The following is a 16,078-nucleotide window of genomic DNA, read 5'->3' as shown; positions in this document are numbered from 1 at the left end:
TGGGAGGATGACTACGTATTACAACAGGAAATAGAAAAGGCGAGTCAAAAGGACAATGTTATGGTGGTCATGGGCGATTTTAACAGGCAGGTCGATTGGGAAATTCGGGTTGGTAATGGATCTCAAGAGAGTGAGTTTGTTGAATGCCTAAGAGATGGCTTTTTAGAGCAGTTTGACATTGAGCCTATTAGGGGATCAGCTATACTGGATTAGGTGTTATATAATGAACCGGAGGCGATGAGGGAGCTTAAGGTAAAAGAACCCTTAGGATCCAGTGATCACAATATGATTGTGTTCAACTTGAAATTTGATAGGGAGAAAGTAAAGTCTGATGTAGCAGTATTTCAGTGGAGTAAGGGAAATTACAGTGGTATGTGAGAGGAGTTGGCCAAAGTAAATTGGAAGGAGCTGCTGGCAGGGATGTCAGCAGAGCAGCAATGGCGTGTGTTTCTGGGAAAAATGAGGAAGGTGCAGGACATACGTATTCCAAAAATGAAGATGGACTCAAACGGCAAAATAGCACAACTGTTGCTGACAAGGGAAGTCAAAGCTAATATAAAAACCAAAGGGAGGGTATACAACAAAGCAAAAATTAGCAGGAAGATAGAGAAGCAGGGAAGCTTTTAAAAACCTACAGAAAACAACTAAAAGAATCATTTGGAAGGAAAAGCTGAAATATGAAAGCAAGCTAGAAAACAGCATCAAAGTGGATAGTAAAAGCTTTTTCAAGTATGTTAAAAATAAAAGAGAAATGAGAATGGATAAAGGATAGTTAGAAAATGAGGCAGGAGAAGTAATAATGGGGGCAAGGAGATGGCTGATGAACTAAATGAGTATTTTGCATCAGTCTTCACTGTGGAAGATACTAACATGGTTAGAGCATTGGCTGATTGGTAGGAGGCAGTGAGTGGGAATAAAAGGATCCTTTTTGGTTGGCTGCCAGTGACTAGTGGTGTACCATAGAGGTCAGTGTTGAGACTTCTTTTTATGCTGTATATAAATGCTTTAGATGGAATAGATGGCTTTGTTGTCAAGTTTGCAGAATGATACAAAGATTGATAGGGGGCAGGTAGTGCTGAGTAAAGAGGTAGGATCCAGACATGGAATCAAAGATTACAGGGAGAAGGCTGGGAACTGGTGTTGAGGAAGAGAGAGAAAAAAAAGGATCAGCCATGACTAAATGGTGGAGCAGACTCAATGGGCCTGATGGCCTAATTCTGCTCCTACTTATGGACAAGAGCCTGCAGATACTACAACCTGGAGCTACGAGCTGCTGGAGAATTTAGCTGGTCGAGTTGAGCAGGAGGGAAAAGGAGATCGTGCAGTCCTGATTCAGGACTTAGAGGAGTGATAGTCACTGTAAAGGGGCGAAGGAGGGGGCTGAGAGGTGAGAGGTAGAACCAGATGAGTAGAAAGTCAGGTGGAGGAGGGGAGGAAGGAGAGCGAGACAGGTGGAGGAAGGGAAGATGGATGGAGGAAGAGAGACAGAGGCCAGAAAGTGATATGTGCAAACAGAAGGCCATGCTGAGGTTGGTGAAGAGTGGTATCAATGGGGGGATGGACTTGCTTGGGAATAGGACACCCAGGTGGTCAGATGGAACCAGGTGAGTAGGGAGATAGGTGGAGGAGGGGAGGGTGGAGGCAAGTGGGGCTGGGCATGGACTAGGAGGTGAGAGGTGGAACCAGGTGAGTAGGGAAACAGGTGGAGCAGAGGAGGGGGGGGTGGGAGAATGAGATGATGGACAGATGGAGATGGGTGGAGGAGTGAGAGACAGAGGTCAGAAAGTGATAGGTGCAAATAGAAGGCTCTGCTAAGGACAGTGAAGAGTGGAATCAATAGGGTGGGGTGGGGGGGGGGGGAATGGATCTGCTTGGGAATAAGAGACCTGGGTAGTGTATAGGTGATGACTAAGTGAAACCAGGTCAGCAACGGGACTTAAACTAGGTAACTGAGTAAGTGTGTACTGTGGGGACAAGTTCCAGTAAGATGGCAGCATGCTCAGATGCAGCTTGTACATCTTGTCTTACAATCAGAAATCACTGCTGGATACTAAGAACATCAAGTACTGCTGGTCTATCCCATCAGCAAGTTGCTTGATAGCAATGGAGCTGGACTTGCATACCATTGTTGTGTACTATTGTGTCAATTCGGCATGCAATCCAAGAAACAGAGAGCGTAATTGTATTAGGTGTTGTTATTGATACACCCTGTTTGATATTGGTAACATAGAATACTGCAGTTCAGTTTGTCGCTCATTGGAGAGACTGGCAGCAGGGAAGCTGTGTTATCTCAGTTGTGGCAGGGACTAGGCCTCGGCAGCGAGGTTGCCTTGGATGCACAGACTGACTGCAGTCACCCAACAGAGAGGGCAGAGGCCTCTGCTGGGCATGGACGTGCTGGAGTCGTGCTGGGCTAGGGGCTAGCCCCTCCCGCTGGTGCAGCCCTGCAGTGTTCACTCTCCTATTGTTTTACCTTCTATTCAATGCACTGTGTAATGAATTAATCTGTATGAACAGTATGTAAGACAGGTTTTTTATTGCACTTCAGTACACGAATTTATCATTTCCACCTGACATGTTTCTCCCCGATGACTGCTCAAAGACTCATTTCTCAATCATGTTGTGTACAAGACTTCTGGTAATACGGCAGCACTTTTGGATGCAGCCGACCCTTGGGGGCCGACCAGAGGTGTTTTTGTCTTTTTTAAACATCACTTTTCCAATCGCAAAATAATGTTGGACATTAAGTATTGCAGGTTTACCCCATCAGCAAACTGCTCGTTGGCAGAGCACGACTTGGTGTGGACCGTATTACTGCCTAGCATTGGGGTCAGTGCACAGAGGTGCTGGGTGTAGCACGGTGTCCATACTGGGTTGGGGAATGACAAGCAGTTCCACCTTTAGTTGTTGTCCTCTAGTGGTCAGTCAGTGGAATGACAGCCAGGTTGCATGCCTACGTACTTTCAGCTGTGGACTGCTCTGAACTGCTTATTCTTGTCGATGACACTCATTAATATACCGGACATGTCACTCAGCTATAGATTTTCTTGTGTGACTGTATGTTTACTGCTATCTTATATGTGTTATATGTACCGTATGCTGTGTATGATTGTTGATACTGTGTTATGCAGCTTAGCCCTGGAGTAACAATGTTTCGTTTGTCTGTATTATTCATGGACATTCATGCAAGGCTGGATGACATTAAACCTGAACTTGAAATTTATGGTCATCTGACTGTACATATATACAACCAAATGAAGCAACATTCTTCCAGACCACAGTGCAGCCAAAATACATACATCACACACGCCACATAAAACGAAATATAACCACAAATAAGTTAATAAAATATAATTCAAAATGCATGTGATGTGTGTAGTGCAGATAAACAGTAAACTGTACAGTAACACTAAACAGCTCACTGTTCAAGTGAAGAGACCTAGTGGTAGCAGGGTAATCCACTGCTAGGTCTACATTACCGACATCAATAATTCACCAGTTACAAGCAGAACAGAACAGTACAGCATGGGAACATGCCATTTGGCCCACAATGTCTGATATGTCCATGCCAATCTAATGCTATCTGAATACACAAGGTCTGTATTCCTTCATCAAACAGGTATGTGCAATTTGCTAATAATAATATTTTCACAGACTAGGAAGCAAAGTATATTTCAGCATTATTTAAAGACTGAAGGGAGATAGAATATTCATGAATTAGCCCGACATTGATGGGGAAATGTTGAATCTGTAATAAGGAAGCAGTGACAGGCCCCTGGAAAATAATGATGGGGTTGGGCAGAGTCGACGAGGACTTACGAAAGGCACACTGTCAGACACATCCACAGGATCTTTGCTCTAACAGGCAGAAACAATAAAGCACAATCAGTGAATGTGGTACTTCACAGGAGCGCCTCGATAAGAAGCCACACCAAGGTTATTACACAGAATTGGGGCATGAGATTATAAATTATATACTGGGGTGGATAAAGGGTGGGTTCAAAACAGAAAACAAAAATATTCTCAGTGGCCACTTTATTAGTAACAGGAGTACCATATAGCTCATACTCTTGAATCCAGGCAACATCCTGGGAAATCTCTTCTGCACTCAAACATCCTTCCTATAACGGGGCGACCAGTACTATATGCAATACTTCAGATGCGGCCAAACTGGAGTTTGATAACACTGCAACATAACTTACTGACTTTTTAATTGAATGTCAACTGATAAAGACAAGCATGTCTTATGCCTTCTTAACCACCCTATCAACATGGTTCGCTACTTTCAGGGACCTGTGAACTTGGACCCCAAGATCTCTCTGCTCATCTACACTGTCATGGGTTTTGCCCTTAGCAGTACACTGCCTGTTTACCTTTGACCTCCCAAGGTGCAACACTTCACATTTGGCTGGGTTAAACTCCATCTGCTATTTTTCCACTCTTATCTGCAGCTGATTTATATCCTGCTGTATTCTTTGCCAGTCTTCTATGCTATCCACACCACCAATCTTTGAATCATCTACACATCTACTAACCCATCCTTCTACATTTTCATCCAGGTCATTTGGAGAAATCACAAACAGCAGGGGTCCCAGTAAGATCCTTGGAGACCATCACTAATCCCACAACTCCAGCTAGAATGAGTCCCTTCGACCACTTCTCACAGACTGGATGATCCTTCCATGAGGAACCTTGTCAAATACCTTACTAAAATCCACGTAGACAACATCACAGCTCTACCTTCATCAATCACCCTCGTCACCCCATCAAAAGCCTCATTTGAGCCAGCAAGACAAGCCTTGCCCTGCACAAAGCCATGCTCCCTATCCTGTGGGGATGTGCCTTACTCTGATTGTCCGAAGTTGTTTCCATTGTAATTGGTTAGTTTAGAAATTGCAGCTGCTTTTCCCATTGGATAGTCACCTGCCGTCAAGTTTCAAATATCCTGGGTAAATAAAATAACACATGTTAACAAAATAACACAAGGCTTGCTCTCTTCTTCCTTTGTTTAAGGCAAGGTGATTGGGAAGGCACTGATAAGGTGCCACACATGAGACTGCTTAACAAGATAAAATCCTATGTTGTTACAGGAAAAATACTGGCATGGATAGAGGAATGGCTGACAGGCAGGAGGCAGCAAGTGAGCCTTTCCTGGTTGGCTGCCAGTAACCAGTGGTGTTCCTCAGGGGTCTGTACTGGGACCACTGCTTTTCACATTGTTTGTGAATGATTTGGATAATGGAATTGATAGCTTTGTGGCAAAGTTTGCAGATGAGACAAGGATAGCTGACGGAGTAAGTAGTGCTGAGGAAGCAATGTGATTGCAGCAGGACTTAGACAAATTGGAAGAATGGGCAAAAAAAAGTGGCAAATGGAATACAGTGCTGGGAAATGTATGAAAATGTATTTTGGTAAAAGGAACAATAGTGCAGACTATTATCTAAATTGGGAGAAAGTTCAAACATCAAAGGTGCAGGGGAACTTGGGAGTCCACATGTAAGACTCCCAGAAGGTTAATTTACAGATTGAGTCTGTGGTAAAGGTGGCAAATGCAATGTTGACATCTATTTCAAGGGGAATAGAGTATAAAAGCAAGGAGATAATGCTGAGCCTTTATAAGACACTACTCAGGCTGCACTTCGGAGTATTGACAACAGTTTTTAGCCCCTTATCTCAGTAAGGATGTATTGTCATTGGAGACTGTCCAGAGGAGGTTTACAAGGATGATTCTGGGAATAAATGGGGTTAACCTATGAGGAGTGTTTGGCAGCTTTGGGCCTGTACTCACTGGAATTTAGAAGAATGCATGGGGATCTTTTTGAGATCTACTGAATGTTTAAAGGACTAGATAAGGTGGATATGGAGAGGATGTTTCCTATGGTGAGGATATCCAGAACTAGAGGTCTCAGCCTCAAGACTGAGGGATGACTTTTTAGACCTGAGGTAAGGAGGAATTGTTTTAGCCAGAGAGTGGTGAATCTGTGGAATGCTCTGCCATAAATAGCTGTGGAGGCCAAGTCCGCGGGTGTATTTAAGGCAGAAGTTGATAGTTTTCTGACTGGTCAGGGTATCAAAGAATATGGCAACCAGGCAGGTGTATGGGGTTGAGTGGGATCCGGGATCAGCCATGATGGAATGGCAGAGCAGACTCAGAGCAGGCGGGCTGAATGGCCTAATTCTGCTCCTATGGTCTCATAATATGCTCTGCGCACATTTTTAACTAAGTATGTTCATTAAATATTCAGCTTTGTATTATCTATAAATAGAGAACATGAATGTTTGGTTCAGTTTTTACTGTTTGTAAATAAATGATGAATATATCCAGTGCTTTCTGTCTCACTTGCAAGACCTGCAAACCTGATTCAACATTACACTCCCTCTCACTGATTAGCCATGATTTTCAAAATGCTCATAAACCCTATTCCTAAGAATTAGCTCCAGTAACTTCCCTACCACTGGTGTGAGACTTACTGGTCTATAGTTTCCAGGATTATCCCTGGTTCCCTTCTTGAACACCATTAGATACTCGCCATCCTCCAGGACCTTGCCTGTGGCTTGGGATGGCCGAACAAAATTGTTGAAGTAATTTTCCCATATTCCCAAATCCCCTCACCGTTTAGAGATATATCCATGGACTCTCCCCCCCACGATTCTGTGCAAAAGACTTCCAATTTCATAAGAAATATTTCATCTCAATCTTAAATGGGTGCCCCTTATTCTGAGAGCATGTCCTCTGTTTTCGGGCTCTCTCAGAAGAGACATCCTCTCAGCATTTACCCAGACCATCCCTCAACAATCCTCTTTCAATAAGATCACTTCTAATTGTTTTATTGCATTAAGTAGAGTTCCATGTAGGACAACACCTCCACATCCAAGGACTTTGTACCAACTTGCCTGCATGGAAAACATATCTTTCATTATAAATAAGGGAACCTCAAGTATTCACTATTTCAGATGTGACATCACTTCTGGCTCACACAATTGCAACAAGACTATGTACTTAAGGAAACATGAAATAAAGACAAAATTCCTTTAGCTTTCTCCATTACCTGCTGTGTGTGTGTGTCTGTGCCTGTACACTAAGTTTCTACATTTCTCACACAACACACTACTTAACAAATTGCTGCTCACTCATTAAACAATCTCAGAACTACAGCCTTGTACATCACAACTTGTCTTCTCACTTATTTGTGTCTGAAGGATTGCCTACCATGCATTCACTGTCTTACCAATTTATGCACATGCTGTGGACAGTCATGTCTAAACACTGTTCCCAAAGGTATCCCATTGGTCACCAACATGAAAATGACCCCAACTCATGCTAACTAATCGTTCAACGGTGCCAAAAGATCACTTCAAAAGCCACAGACTTGTTCTAATATTCTCTCAAACAGCTTCTACAAGTCCAAAAATGTCAACCTGGATCCCTTCTAATCACTTTGGTTGAGACTAGTTCAAGATACAAATTTGGGAGGCTATGGGAAGCTTATCAGACAGATCTCTGGGTGGGGGGGAGAGAATGTCTGTGATGAGAGATTAGGCATACTAGTTTGTGTTAACAATAATGGGAAGCAGTAATTGAGCTCTCACCAGCAACCAACCCACATTTGGGATTGATTAGCAAGAGCAAATTAAAGGTAATCTTCAGGATTTAGATGCTCAAGGCTTCAGTCAGAGAAAGAAAAGCTCTAGCTAAAGTTTATTTTATTCCCCCTTCCTTTTTTATATCTGCTCAGTCAGGACAGTAGAGATGCCAGGCAGGATAGTTGAATGTTACTTTCATGGGATCTGGTAAGGTAGGGAGACCTCCAGTGTCCCTGATGACTACAACTGTGAGAAGTGAACCCAGATGCAGCTTTTAACATTCTGTGTTAAGGAGATGGAGCTGGAACTGGATGAACTCCAGATCATTTAGGAGGCCCTGCGGGGTGATAGATAGGACATAGAGAGAGGTAGTTACACCCAAGGTGTTGTGCACAGGAAACTGGGTGACAGTCAGGAAGGGAAAGAGGTTAAGGAGCCAGTGTAGAGTATCTCTGTGGTCATCCCCTCAACAACATGTATATCACTTTGGGTACGGGCGGTGGGGGGAACCTAACAGAGGAAAGTCACAAAGTCACAGCAGTCGGGTCTCTAGCACTGAGTCTGACTCTGTGACTCAGAAGGGAAAGGCAGAGAAGAGGCACACTGTGGCGATGGGGGATTTGTCAGTCTAGGAAACAGAAAGGAGGTTCTGTGGGCAAGAGCGAGATTCTCGGATGGTATGTTGCCTCCAGGGTGCCAGGGTCTGAGACATCTCAGATTGAGTCCTCAGAAATCGTAAGTGAGAGGGTGAGAGGTCATGGTCCATGCAGGTACCAATAACATGGGTAGGAAGAGAGATGAGGTTCTGCATTGGGAGTTCAGGGAGTTAGGTGCCAAATTTAAGAGCAGAACCTCCAGGGTTGTGATTTCAGGACCGCTAGCCATGCCATGTGCTCGTGAGGCCAGAACTATGAAGAATATACAGATTAACAATTGACTAAGAAGTTGGTGTAGATGGGAGGACATAAGATTTTTGGAACATTGGGCTCTCTTCCAGCGAAGGGGGACCTGTACAGAAGAGATGGTTTGCACCTGAACTGAAGGGGGACCAACAGCCTAGTGAGAAGGTTTGTTAATGCTGCACAGTTTAAATTACAGTTGTGGTGGGGGTGGCGGTTGGTTGGAAACCAGAGTGCCCGGACAGTTAGTGAAGAAATTGTGGAGACAGATGTTGATAAGACCTCAAACAAAGTCCAGAATCAACAGATTGTAGTGAGAAACATAAGGTTGTTATAGTTGGCGATTTTTACCTTTCCACATAGGGACTGGGAATCCTGTAATGTCAAAGGACAAGGTGGGATAGATTTTGTCAAATGCGTTCTGGAAACCTCCCAATGAGAGAGTGTGCAATGCTGGATCTGATTTTAGGGAATGAGATAGGGCAGGTGACAGAAGTTTGTGTAGAGGAACACTGCAACTAGTGATCACAAAGTAACTATGCAAAGTAAATAGTTTCAAAGTAGCTATGCAAAATAGATATGTCTGGTCCTCGGGTTGAGATTCTGAATTAGAGAAAGATCAATTTTGATAGTATCAGAAATGATCTTAAAAGTGAGCATTGGAACAAGTTGTTTTCTGGCAAAGGAGTACTTGGAAAAACATTTTTGAGAGTACACAGCTTGTATGTGCCTGTCAGAATAAAAGGTAAAGATACAACAGTAGGGAACTTTAGTTTTCATGAGATCTTGAGGCCCTGGTTAAGGGAAAAAAGGAAGTGCATTGCAGGTATAAGCAAGTAGAAACAAGGAAATTAGAAAGAGTAGCCTAAGGGATTCTACAGATAGGTTAAGAGCAAAAGGATTGCAAGGAGCAAAATTGGTCTTCTGGAAGATCGGAATAGTAATCCATTATGGAGCCAAATCCCACCAAACAATACAGTGCAAGAAACCACAAAATGTTGCCAGACGGGGCAATGCTTGACAGACGGAAGTGGTGCACTCTCAACAGAATGAGAGCGGGAGTTTGTAGGACAGGAGACAATATGGCGAAGTGGGGTTTAAAGACCAGTGAATCCTGTGAGTGTGGTGAAAGGGCACAGAACATTGAACACATTTTGCGCAACTGCCCACTTTCACCTGATTTAGCTGACACTGACATCAACGAAACAACACTAGAGTGAATGTCTGTCCAGTGTGACAAGCTATGAAATGATGGAGCCAAAACAAATGGGGCAGATTTTAAAAGCACTCATTTCATCTGTATTTACTTGGGAGATGGTTACAGAGTCTATACAAGTGGGGTAAAGCAGCATCAACTTCATGGATCCTGTACAGATTACAGAAGAGGAAGTGTTTGCTACCCTGAGGCAAATCCCCAGGGCCTGACAAACTGTTCCCTTTGACCCAACAGGAGGCAATTGCAGAAATTGCCTGGACCCTAGCACATATATTTAAAACATCCTTAGCGACAGGAGAGGTACCAGTGGATTGGAAGAAAGCCAACTTTATTCTGCTGTTTAAAAAAGTATCTGAACTGAAACAGGAATTACAGGCTGGTGAGTCGGACATCAGCTGAGGGAAAGTTATTGGAAGGTATCCTAAGGGACCAGGTATACAAGTATTTGGATAGACATAGACTGATTAAGGATAGTCAGTATGGCTTTGTGCATGGAAGGTCCTGAAGAAACCAATCTTATAGTTTTTCGAGATAGTGGATGCTGTCCACATGGACTTCATTAAGGCATTTGACAAGGTCCCGCACAGGAGGCTGGTCAAGAAGATTCAGTCTCTTGGCATTCAGGATGAGGTAGTAAATTGAGTTTGTGGGAGAAGCCAGAGGGTAATAGTCGCTTATTTTGGACAACTCTTAAAGAACAAAAACTAATCGAGAAAATAGACAGAATTCCCCGAGTTTATTTGGGACACCATGTTGCTTAATTCAGACAGCAGCCTGTTGCTGAATAGTTTCCAACTGGTGTCAGTCACAAAAACTTGTGTGGTTGTTAGATGTTACACTGTGCTTAGAATGTACAGCTTTTAAATAGCATCATTTGCATGTGTTTGTGTTCAAAAAGAAATAAAAACTACTGGTTTTATAGTACTGTAGTAGTATTGGTAGTGTTATAATTTGTTCTGTATTTCATTTAAATACATAATTTGTTACTCAGTTAAACAGTAGTTTGTCTTATACCATGTTAATATTTCTATGAAACTTCAAGCTGCTTAACTGGGCCAAAATGTACTGCCTCGGATGTGTTCCAACTAACTGGATCCCAATGTACTTGGACTAGTTTGTTAGTCAAGTGGTATTTGTACATGACATCGGTATCACAAGGAATCATTTACAGTAGCTTTGATAAGTCTCGTGTATCCTGTGGGCAAGATGCACGGTTAGCTAAGAACTTCCTTTGCATAGAAAAGACTGAATTAAGCAATTCAACCTGATGACTTACAAATCAACCATAAACAACCAGGCTGAACAGTGTCAGTGTGTTTAATCTTTGCAAGAGCTGGGTTGGTGGGGGGGGGGGAGGGGTTGCTGGGTGGCTGGCAATTGTTACGATATAGGACAAAAATGTTAAACTACAGACACTAATTCAAATACCAACAGTCTACTTGGATTCTACATCATTGCATGTCCTTTGTCTATCAGAGTTTTAAATGCAGGTCCTGCATTATTCCATCAGCTGAGAAATGCATGTGACTCATTCCTCAAGAGTCAACATAATTCTCTGCTTTCTGATCAAACATTTAGCAAATGCTTCCTTTTTATCATTTGAAATGAAACTGAAGCAAAAGTGAACAAACTTACAACTGAAGAGAAAGTGAACATGTATTAAATTGGTCAAAACACAGAACCAGCAAATAAGACCAAAACAATGGTGAGAATACATGATGTAATCACCATTTAGTCCACAATAATACTGCTATCTATATAACACAAGGGCTACACAGCTGTAGTTGTAAATCATCCCTCCTGAAGTGTCTCAGCAGAGATCAAGTCATCCTGATCCTGAGGGATTTGCAGAGGACTAGTGACGACTCATCAGCACATCCCCATTCCTAATAAACCATGAGCTTGGTGTGGAGCTGAGGGCTTCATTTTCTAAGCACTCTTCCTCAGATAGTCAAAAGCACTCTGGAGAGTACTGAGTTTTACCGTTGATGAAGAGTTGGCTCCCCAACTCCAGGAGTGCCTCTACTTTCCAGTGATGAGCACTTGACCTTTGATTTCACAGGTTGTTTTGTGCAGCTTCGCTGAGGATCTTTAGAAATGTTAATCTAAAGTGGCGGCGTGATGCAGCTTGCAGCGGCCACTCCGGAACTGATTATCTGTTATTTGTGAAGTGGGGTGCCGTGCGTAACCATAATCGATTGAAAACAGACATGGAAGCATGAAGAAACATCGGGAAATTCCAGAAAGACCTTCTTCATTGCTGCTGCTGCTGTGAGGTCCGGGTCTCCGCTGGGAAGAACAGGTCCCCAGTCCTTGGGGTCGCGTTGCCCGATGGCCGTTGGCGGGGCCATCTTAATTTGCTCGGCAGAGGATGGAGCTCAGAAAAGCTGTGCTGGAAGGGATGGTTGTCGGCTCGGAGGTTTGACGGACTCAGGTTGCTTTCGGTGTGCGCTGCGTCTGCGAGGCTGGTTTCGATGGAGCTTCCATTGTGTGCTGCGTCTGCGAGGTTGAGTCGGGAGGCGCCTTGGAAGTCCACAGCGGGGGTATTCCCTTCTGCCGTCAGCGTGGGATGGCGAGTCTGTCGGGATCCTGGGGACTTGTGGAAACTGTGGTGATTTCTTTTGAATTTACAGTCCTTTAACATCTTGGACTAATTTTTACTGTGCCCATAGTCTGTTTTTTTTTATCAATTATGCTATTGTTTGCACTGTTGTAATTATATGTTGTAATTATGTGGTTTTGTGCAGGTCTTGTAGCTTTAGTTTTTGGTCTTGTTTTTGTCTGGTGGATTTGGAGCTCCTTTCCAGAAAACGTGCTAGACAGTAGCGCGATATTAATACGCAGCAGCCTCTCCGGACTCTGGATTGGGGATTGCCAAACATTACGTGGATTTTCTGGTGTAGTCTGTTTGGTCATATGCTTTTGTGATATCATTCTGGGGGAACATTGTCTCATTTTTTAACTGCATTGCATTTGTGGTTTCTAAATGACAATAAACTGAATCTGAATCTGATCTGTAAAGAGCCAGCATGGAAGCAGGTCTTGTAACCCACGGATCAGTTTGGTTGAAGGGCCAGTCTAGTACATAGGACAGTACAGCACATTACAAGCCTTTTGGCCCACAATGTTGTGTGCTGATCTATAGAAACCTACAGCACATTACAGGCCCTTCGGCCCACAATGTTGTGCTGATTCAATTAAATTAGTAACAACATAAGCAACTTAACTCATTTCTATGACCCACAAAATGTCCAGATCTTTCCAGTTTCGTCATATTCATGTGCCTATCTCTTAAAAGTCTCTGTGTTTGACTCCACCATCACCCCAGGCAGCACATCCCAAGAACCCACCACTCCCTGTGTAATAAAAACTCGCCTCTCACATCTCCTTTGAAATTACCTTAAATGCATGCCCTGAAATATCAGGGGATATTTGTGTGACGTTCTGCATAGGTACATTCCAATCAGAAAGGGAAAGGATGGTTGGGTACAGGAACTGTGGTGTACAAAGGTAGTTGTAAATCTAGTCAAGGAAAAAAGAAAAGCTAATGAAATATTCAAAAAACTAGATGATAGAGATCTAGAAGATTATAAGGCTGGCAGGAAGGAGCTTAAGAATGAAATTAGGAGAGCCAGAAGGGGCCATGAGAAGGCCTTGGCAAGCAGAATAAAGGAAAACAGTAAGGCATTCTACAAGTATGTGAAGTGTAAAGAGGATAAGACATGAGAGAATAGGACCAATCAAGTGTGACAGTGGGAAAGTTTGTATGGAAAGGGAGGAGGTATCAGAGGTACTTTATGAATAATTTGCTTCAGTAGACACTATGGAAAAGGATCTTGGCGATTGTGGGGATTACATACAGTGGACTGAAAAGCTTGAGCATATCAACATTAAGAAAGAGGATGTGCTGGAGCTTTTGGAATGTATCAAGTTGGATAAGTCGCCAGGACCGGACAAAATGTACCCCAGGCTACTGTGGGAGGTAAGGGAGGAGATTGCTGAGCCTCTGGCAATGATCTTTGCACCATCAGTGGGGATGGAAGAGGTCCCAGAGGATTGGAGTGTTGCAAATTTTGTTTCCTTATTCAAGAAAGGAGTTAGGGATAGTCCAGGAAATTATAGATCAGTGAGTCTTACTTCAGTGGTTGATAAGCTGATGGAGAAGATCCTGAATGGGAAGATTTATGAACATTTGGAGAGGCATAATATGATTAGGAATAATCAGCATGGCTTTGTCAAAGGCAAGTTGTGCCTTACAAGTTTGATTGAACTTTTTGAGGATGTGACTAAACACATTGATGAAGGTAGAGCAGTAGATGTAGTGCATTTGAATTTCAGCAAGGCACTTGATAAGGTACCCCATGCAAGGCTTATTGAGAAAGTAAGAAGGCATGGGATCCAAGGCGACATTGCTTTGTGGATCCAGAACTGGCTTGCCCAGAGAAGGCAGAGTGGTTGTAGACAGATCATATTCTGCATGGAGGTTGGTGACCAGCGACGTGCCTCAGGGATCTGTTCTGGGACCCCTTCTCTTTGTGATTTTTATAAATGACCTGGATGAGTAAGTGGAAGGATGGGTTAGTAAATTTGCTGATGATACAAAGGTTGGAGGTGTTGTGGATAGTGTGGAGGGCTATCAGAGGTTATAGTGGGACATTGAAAGGAAGCACAACTGGGATGAGATGGAGTTGAACCCAGTTAAGTGTGAGATGGTTCATTTTAGTAGGTTAAATATGATGGCAGAATATAGTATTCATGGTAAGACTTTTGGCAGTGTGGAGGATCAGAGGGATCTTGGGGTATGAGTCCAAAGGACACTCAAAGCTGCTGCACAGGTTGACTGTGTGGTTAAGAAAGCATACAGTGCATTGGCCTTCATCAACCATGGGATTAAGTTCAAGAGCTGAGAGGTAATGTTACAGCTATATAGGACCCTGGTCAGACCCCACTATGGGTAACCAGAGGTAATTTCCAAAGTAAGCACATGTTCAGCAAGCATTGTGGGCCGAAGGGCCTGTATGTGCTGCAGATTTTCTATGTTTCTATGTAAAAGGATACTATCTGCCTACTCTTTCTATGCCTGTCATAATCTAGTAAATTTCTATCAGATCTCCCCTCAGCAGCCGCCACTCCAGAGAAAACAACCTAAGTTTGTCCAACCTCTTGCGATAGCACAGTCCGGTGCCAGACCCGGGAAGGGGAGCATCGGATCCGGCCTGTCCCTGTCCAGACCCGGGAAAGGAATAGTTAGATCATAAGATGATAAGACATAGGAGCAGAATTAGGCCATTCAGTCCATCGAATCTACTCCGCCTTTCCATCATGACTGATCCCGGATCCCACTCAACCCCATACACCTGCCTTCTCTCCGGCTGACAGTTTGGCAGGTCCGGGTCCAGACCCGTAGAGGGGAGGATCTGATCTCCGGCTAATAGCCCGGCCAGTCAGGAGCCAGAGCCGCGAAGGAAAGGGCAGGATCGCTGACTGACAGCCCAGCCGACCAGGGTCCAGTCCTTGAAGGGGAAGACCGGATCTCCGGCTGGCAGCCCAGCTGGTCCGTAGCCAGGCCCGGGAAAGAGCCACAGTCCGGGCCAAACACGGAAGGGGAAGATCGGATCTCTGATTGATAGCCCGGTCAGTCAGGGACCTGACCAACGAAGGGGACCAAATCTCTGGCTGACAGTTCGGCTGCTTCCCCCAACAAGCGCAGCCGGCACTCCCCGCTCTCATCTCACTTACCATTGCATTGGAACAGCTGAGGGCACAGGTGGCGAACAGGACCAGCCACCGGCGCCGGTAGGTGCGGTAACCAAGCCCAGATCCCGTCCCCGTCGTCTTCGCCTCCATCGCCACCGCTCCCGGCTGCTCCGCCGCCCACGCCTGCGCAGTAGGACCGCGATGTCCCCGCTCAGCCCACTAATGACCTCATCGGATGACGAGAGCCAATCAAAAGGCGGTACTTCATAGAATAGCGCAAAACCCTGGCTGGATTTAAAATGTGGGACTGTCAGCGCAATCAAAACCCGAAACCGGGGCAATACAATTGGACCGCTAGTGCATTCCAAACCACGGAGCCTGGGTTACAGGCGGGGTCTGTCAGCAGAATCGAAAACTCAGAGTCGGGGTAACCGTGCAACCCGAAACTCGGAGCTGGAGTTACAAAGTGGGATGGTCAGGGCAATCCAAAACCTGGAGCCGGAGTTCCAGGAGGGATATACAGTACAATCCAAAACCCGAAGTCGGAGATAAAGATGGGATTGTCAGCGCAATCGAAAAATCGGAGCCGGAGTAATAGGCTGGTCCGCCCGTGCAATCGAAACCGCGGAACCGGAGTCACAGGCGGATCCGCCAGTGCAATCTCTCGCGGCTACAATTACAC

The 16,078-nt window shown here is 44.4% G+C and overlaps 1 protein-coding gene across 3 annotated transcripts in view; it reads right to left on the bottom strand.

Annotated features, from left to right (window-relative positions):
• The window catches only part of slc49a3 (solute carrier family 49 member 3), a 103,407-nt gene extending 87,803 nt beyond the window's left edge, over nucleotides 1-15,604 (bottom strand). For 2 of the 3 annotated variants that reach the window (XM_059989789.1, XM_059989788.1), the window contains exon 1: nucleotides 15,439-15,601. In XM_059989789.1, the coding sequence (XP_059845772.1) occupies nucleotides 15,439-15,546 (108 nt within the window). In that variant the 5' untranslated portion in view covers nucleotides 15,547-15,601. Of the gene's footprint in view, nucleotides 1-15,438 lie in introns of all 3 variants that reach the window. The other variant, XM_059989790.1, reaches the window with a different exon arrangement.
• Between the last annotated feature and the right edge of the window lie 474 nt (nucleotides 15,605-16,078).

Source organism: Hypanus sabinus, chromosome 14 (assembly GCF_030144855.1).
Source record: "Hypanus sabinus isolate sHypSab1 chromosome 14, sHypSab1.hap1, whole genome shotgun sequence".
NCBI classification, from domain to species: domain Eukaryota; kingdom Metazoa; phylum Chordata; class Chondrichthyes; order Myliobatiformes; family Dasyatidae; genus Hypanus; species Hypanus sabinus.
This window is presented reverse-complemented; position numbering and strand designations above follow the sequence as displayed.